The sequence below is a fragment of the Netta rufina genome (genome assembly GCF_964035555.1).
Source record: "Netta rufina genome assembly, chromosome: 4".
Lineage (NCBI taxonomy): Eukaryota > Metazoa > Chordata > Aves > Anseriformes > Anatidae > Netta > Netta rufina.
In genome coordinates this window covers 31729850-31737059 of record NC_140127.1, presented here as the reverse complement: position 1 = coordinate 31737059, position 7210 = coordinate 31729850, and the positions used below count along the sequence as shown (strand labels likewise).

General features: G+C 40.5%; 1 protein-coding gene across 1 annotated transcript; it reads right to left on the bottom strand.

Annotated features, from left to right (window-relative positions):
- Positions 1-228: 228 nt before the first annotated feature.
- Positions 229-6695, bottom strand: FGA (fibrinogen alpha chain; the record flags this gene model as incomplete). The annotated part of the gene is made up of 6 exons (XM_084285659.1): positions 229-938; positions 1343-2417; positions 3045-3190; positions 3480-3663; positions 4704-4832; positions 6645-6695. 6 exons carry the CDS (start codon positions 6693-6695, stop codon positions 229-231), a joined length of 2295 nt encoding a protein of 764 aa, XP_084141785.1.
- Between the last annotated feature and the right edge of the window lie 515 nt (positions 6696-7210).

Genomic DNA, 7210 nt, shown 5'->3' with positions numbered 1-7210 from the left:
AGGTTTATATAAAAAGCTTTTTAAAATCAGTATTTCCTTTAAAAGTTTTTCAGTTATAAAGAAGATGAAAGAACTATTTTGTTAATAATTAATCAGTGTTTATTTTGTAAGCCACGAGTTGTATGTCCAGTTGCCTTCACATTCATAGGGTCAAGGTATGTCATGTACATATACATGAAAAATCTTTTCATCTTTTAGTTGTGACACATATAATAAATGCCTGTCCTTCTACAAGGTGTCCATGGGTCTGATTTTCATTCTAGTGATTTTCAGGGAGTAATCAGAGGCTTTAAAAGGCATCCAGACAACACCATTTTCGATCTCATAGGGAACATTGTACCGCGGGTCGTAGTGGCCCCCCATGTAGTAAATACCATTGAGGTTGGCTGCCTGGCAGCTGTTGTACCACCAGCCGCCCCCGTACATCTCCGCACAGCTCTCCTCCCAGCGGTCGTGGTCCTGGTCAAAGGTGCTGAACCGCATCTGGGCATGGGACGTGTACTCAGTGCCCTCCTCCAGCCAGCCGGCAACCAGCGCGTCCCCAGCCGTGCCCTCGTAGGAGGACACAGTGAGGGTGTACCCTTCTGCTTCAGACCCTACCTGCATGATGTACTCTGCGTACACAGCATTTCCATCCCAGTCCTCTAGCTCTATGCGAAGCAGAGTGTCATTCTGAGTCAGCAAGTGAATGTTTTCATTGCCCAGCCACAACTCTCCTCGCCCTTTGGCATCCACGCTGCCGAAACCTCTCTTGTAGTCTTGCCAGGTCCGGTTAAAATTCACTGATCCATCCATTCTCTGTTGGATCAATAGCCATCCTCCCAAAGTGGTGTCTTGGTCGCAATAAACTGACAAAACCTTATTGGATCCCGCTGGCTTGATTTTGAAAATGCCACTTTTGGCACCAGAAGTGTGTTTCTGGCGGATATCATCGCAGTCTAAAAAAAAAAGTTGATCTGGTTTGACAGGAGTTATCGGTAAAATTTAATTAAAACTTCAGAGGAATCCAAGTAGCAATAGCTCTGAGGAAAATTTGTTAAACATGTCTTGGACTACGCTAGGTATAATGACAGGCAATGTTAAAAAGAATTGAGAGAAGAAAACGTTACGTATTTCTTAAACTGTGAATTGTCTATGTAATACCCGAATATTAATGATATAATTTCCCCCTTTTTTTTTTTTTTTTTCTTTTCTTTTTTTCCAAGGTGGCAACAAACAGACACAGTTCTGGCATTTTATCATCACATCATTATACTGCAGTACCTAAAACCGCTCTGTCAGTTTGGTTATGGATGGAGTTTGGCTCCACTACCTCATTAGCTATGTCTGTGAGCCTGTGTACCTTTCCCAGTGCTGGCTGTCCTTTGCTTCACTGCTCCCGCTCTGAAGCTGCGTGCCTGAATGTCTGGGGTGTCCTCTGCACTCTGATCATGTTGCACCCCACCTAGCTGCTCAGATATTTCACGGGTCTTTAGTGATTTGGTTTCAAAAGTGGAGCCTCCCTTGTTGAAACTAGAAGAGGAGCTGGTAACTACAGTCTTGGAGTGACTTGCACTGCTAGACGAGAATCCAGGCTGAAACTGGAGTCCTCCAAAGTCATCTTCTTCCCCCTCTCCTAAGTCAGTGAATTTGTCTTTCCCTCCATAAGACACTGTGTGGCTGGATGTTCCAGTACTCAGGTGGCTGCTGCCTGTCCCCGTGACACGGCTGCCAGTTGAAATGGTGCCAGATCCACTAGAGTACCTACTGCTACTGGATCCAGATTCATGGGTAAGAAAGGGCTCTAACTCAGGGAAAAACCTGTCTAGGTCGTGGAAGCTACCTGGCCCACTGATATGGTACGTGCTTCCTTCACCTCCAATATTTCCTAGTCCTTGCAAGTGGGAGCAGTCTGAGCCATCAGAGGAAATCATTTTCTCAACTATTTCTTCCCTGGGGCCATCAGGGCCATTAACAACTTTCTTGGTGACAGTTTTGGTGCATCTATGAACAGTGGTGGTTTTGTCTCCCAGGCTAGGGGTGTCTCTCCCATGGGGAGAAGTAATTAATTTGCTGGTGTGGGAATGTCCATCCCCCCTTGATTCTGCCACGTGATACAGGGTCTCGCCTCGGGAGGAGCTCGAGCCTGTTTCTGGTCTTTCTAACACCACTTGCATCTGCCTGATATTATTAAATGCATTCAGAGCTTGCATTTCTGGCAGAGGCTTAAGCTTAAAATGCTCAGGCACAGTCGAGTCCTTAAGTGGCCTCATTTTCAGTGTGCTCAAGGTGGTTGTTTGAAGGTCTGGGTTCATGTTGATGGAGCTGGCCTGGGTAAGCTGCTTCTGGATGTTATCATAGCTTTCTTTGTCCACCTGGTAATCAAAACTTCTAGCACAGCTTCCTTTGCAAGCTCGTATCTTAATATCAATGTCCACCTGCATGAACAGAGAGAAATAACTTGGTTAGGGAACTTGCCTGACTTTCACAAGCGAGTATATTATTTAACTGGACTGGGCAAAACTGGGAGCTGCATTGGTACCTCCCATCTACAGCCAAGCTTTTCCAAAGCTCCATTTTGAAACCTACTCTGGCTTCATTTCCACTGCAAATACAACACACACAATGGCACGATGCACATAAGTGCCATGGAGAAGTACATTGTGGCACGTTCCCAGTTACTGCTCCTTTTGCTCTTGGGGCATAAGGGTGTCCTTATGAAGGACAGGACATCTCCCCCCTTGTCCCCAGCGACTTGCAGCTCCTTACAGGAGGAGACTTGCCCCACACGGAGCCACTTATCAGCAGATACAGCATCAGTAATCCTGGCTGCCTGACTGAGAGCAGATGAGAGAAGGAGCCCTCCTTAGTTAATGCTGGTTCTCATGCAGCAGGAAGAGAAAAGCAAGCCCCCCAGAAAGCAACTCATTTGGGGATTTGCCTCAGCAGGTCAGATAGTATTTTCCTTCTGGATGGAGCACCAGTTGCTGTGCTTGGTATAACAGACCCTCTTCGCTCTGTAGCTAAGCTCTGGAAACAATATGCATGGTGTAGCAGCTGCTTACCTCCAAGCGCTTCATCTCCAGCACCTGATCCTGGATGCTGTTTTGCAGAGCTTTAATTCTGTTCACTTGAGTGACAACTCTCTGCTTCAATGTCACAATTCTCCGCCTCAGTTCTGCTGACACCTGCCCATAATTCTCATCAAGCTCTGGAACACAAATGCATCAGGGTCAGCTATGCTTGTGTGATTTTCTTTCCTAAAAGAGTGTCATGTGTTAAAACACACAATTAAAATATGTACTTAACATATTTCTCATAAGAGTAAACTTAAAAAACCTACATTAGTTTTTACCAGTTACTAGTTAAGAGTCATGTATTACTATGTTTATTCTGTCTTTTGAAAATGAGGGCCAGTACAGCATATATTTTCACTAAATGCTGTTTATGCACACACAAAAAAATCAGCCATGAAATATAAAACTGAGGGAGATACTTACGCTGGGCACCCTCCAGGCCTGGTTTTATTACATTTATGGTTTCCACAATTATCCGATTGGACGTTTTATAGTTGTTCTGATTGTCTGCGAGCAGCTGCCTAATTTTGTCTATTCTGTGACTATTATCCTGGTCCATGTCATCAATCAGTCCTTGTATTCTGCAACCTGATGGACATTTTGTACCCTAAGATTGGAAGAAAGAAATAATTGTGTTAAAGTCTTCATGAGCATGCCTTATTTTTATCAATGTTTACTGATTTTTGCCAGCACTTAAAACATACTTAAAAAAAAAAAAAAAAAAAAAAAAAGATTCTGCAACTTCTTTTCAGCTGTTCTGCCCTATTCATCCAATGACTTTGCCAAGGACTTGTGTGACTTAGAGCATACCACCTCATCCTTCATGTCCTGCACCTCTGAGACCGGTGTGATGGAATCACTGTAGTGCATCCCATGAAACCTGCTGTAAACAGGGATTAGGAACCCTTAATTTTCCTTTTACTCTTTTCCTCAAGAGTAAAATAAAATAAAACAAACAAAAAACCTTATTTGTTTCCCAAAAGACTGCTGTAAGGAGAGCTTTGTTGTCCAGTTTGAGAAAGGGTGTCTTAGGTCAAGTTATTAAAGCAAAATTTTCCTCAGAAAAGCCTAATGTTCTTATAAACTAAAGCTCTTTGGCAAAATTACATCTTACAAATATAGCATAAAGGTGAGTTGAGATGTAAGAGGCAAGAAGAAGACAAATTGACAGTTTATACACAGAGACATTCAGTCAGTCATTACGAATCTTTTACTGAATGTTTTGTCATCAGTTTTTCTAAAAAGTAGCTCCTGAAATATGAGTTGTTTTTACTTATTTTTCTTTGTCACACATCTTCCTTTCAATTGTCTTTCTCTTACCAACTCCAAAAGCAGCAATATCAAAATTCTGAAAATAATAATCATTTTTTACAGAATAATCTTCTTTTATTTCATCTTTCTATTCCAGACTGATTCTGTACTTCTGAAAACTGTTCTTCCTTCCCTTTCTTTCTTCTTCAGTAACAGCTGCATTGCTTTCTTTCTTTCTTTCTTTTCCCCAGGACACCACGATGTCCTGATATGAAGGTTTAGCTGCCCTCTCTCAGATCTAAGGCTCAAATGTGTACAGCCTGCATGACACCCATCAGAGCAGGCTGGCTGAAGGCTGTGAGTACCCAGTTTTCATCCCCAAAGCTCATTGCTCACCCAGTCATCATCCGCACAGATGGGCCAGTTCTTCTCATACTTGCAGGTGGACTGCTGCATGTGCTCCACGATCCTGGGACCACGCACACCTCCGCCCTCCTTTTCAAAGCTGCTCTTTCCATCCTGCGCCTGCCAGGTAAAAAAAGGGGAAGTGCAAACATGAGATTGTCTAAACAGTTGTCAAGAGAATAGAAATTTAAGCACTTAAGCACTCAGTGGCATCACGGCTGCAGAAAATGCAGACATGTGGAAAGAATCACCCAGCAATGCAAGGGTTTTATTCCTGGCATTTCTTGTAAGATATGATTTTCTTACAATAAAGCTTTTCAGTTCTTAAAATTAACACACCTTAAAATTAATGAAAGGTGCTCAGAATATATGATAATATCATTAAAAGGTGATCTTGTGCTCTGTGTAAGCTTAAAAAATGTTAAAAAACAACTTGAAATTAGATTCAAACTGCTTAAGGTAAAGCATATGCTTTGAAATTTCTGTGTTCTACACAGAAATTTCTGTTTGTACACAGAAACACTATGTTTGTTGTCATATTTCTAAGTTTCTGTTTTCAATCTACCCCCTCCAGTCTACACAAAACTGTCTTAAATATATATATGAATTTTGTTTTCCCATTAGTGTTTCTGATTTTAATCAGAGTTGCTAACTATAACTTTGTAGCTGTGTTTTGCCCAACATAAAGAACAAGAAAGCTAATAACGCTGTAATAAAATTACTAATGTCAGTGATGAATGGATTCTACTCCGCTAATGGAAAGAGAAGAAAGATAAGTATTGAGATTTTCTTGAAATCTGAGAAGCAAGAATACATTTACACTAGCTAATTCTAAATCAAAATATTATAAAGATTTCTATTGCGTTATTGCTCAGTAAAGGACTGGAAAATAATTATTTTTTCATAAAAGATGAAGTAGACTGTTTTAAGACTTGATATGTAATTAAGTCTGACTAGACTCCTCTGCACACATCCTACTTTCTTTTCAAGCAGTATAATTAATGCTTAAAAATATTAATGATTTATTCTGAGGCAGAGAAAGTTTCCCTAATTTCAGCCTTCAGGGCCAGAACCTTATCCCTATGGAACTGGGTGTTTATTCATTTTTGCTTAATTCATCCTGAGGATCTGGCCCAACTGGCTGTTAACAAAATAACAAATAAAAAGTTTAATTTTAGATGGTCTGTGCCCTTTCAGCACTGACAGCTCCAACATGACTGCTTCTGTTTTGTCAGATCTGCTTTGTATAACTCCTGTAATTTGTTAAAATATCCACTTTCTTAAAAACACAGTCACAAAGAGAAACATAAAGACTACAACAAGATTATGGGCTGAGACCTAAATGAAAAAAAAGGGCAAAGTTATATTAGCATAGTTGAAAATCAAGACTATCACTTTCCTTATCTAAAAAATGATTCTTGCTTAAATCTGCTTTAACCTAATGCTGCTGTCACAGGAATCACTGTTGTATAATTGGTATTTTATGATAAAGGCATTATGTGTTATTTGTAGCTGGAAAATATTGTAGAGGTAAACTGAGATGTTCTACCCAAAGGAGAGTAGAATTTACCCTAAAATAAACTTTAAATTTCCTGACTTGCTGGAGCCACTAGCATCCAAGTCAGTCAGTTTTAAGATTCACAGAATCATCTATGAATCTAGGAATTCATGTTAATGTATCTGCTTTGCTGCTCCTAAAGCAAGGCAGATTCCACAAAAACAGATTAAGAAAAACTACAGAAATGGATATTCAAGAACTGCTGATGTGAAAGTCCAGCACTGAATTGCTTACAGTAAGCTTTTGCATATGTGTGCACATTGAATTTCACAAGCTAGGTGACAGCCAAAACATATCTAATGAATGAAGATTAAATAAACCTTCATTCTTCAAATCATCATGATATGAAAAGAATGAAGTAAGCAAACTCATACCCAGGCTAAGTTGAGGCAGAGCAACACACAGAGGATCCTCATGGATATCATCTTCAGAGAAGAGCGAGCAGAACTCTGACTGAGAGGATGTTCTTCTCTTGTCTTTTGATGCAATTTAAACCTTAATGAAAATCTGAGATTAATCATTATTTTCCCTCTGTTTGGAGACAAAACATGCCAGATGTCCCCAGGTGATTACCTAAGGCCTCTTGCACAAGTTTCTGGTGCTGTTTGCTCCAGATAAGATTGTAGAGCACCAGCATGAGGGCAACACCATGAATTCCAGGAAAAAAAAAAAATCTGTTTAAAGCTTAGTTTTTTGTAAACAGATGTTCAGCTAAGATGTGTGCAGGATCTAGTAGCATCCAGGAATACTCAACCACTGGAAGACACACTCTGTGTGACAGGAATTTAGCTAGTGTAATCAAACAGTTGATATTTGAAAAAGGAAGTCATTGGTTTGCCCTTTCTCTGTGACTATGTTCCCGTGGGCCTCCTAAAGCAAGTACTTGTCTTAGAAAGGTTGATATAGGCTATTGATGACCAAATGGACTGTGTGAATTGAA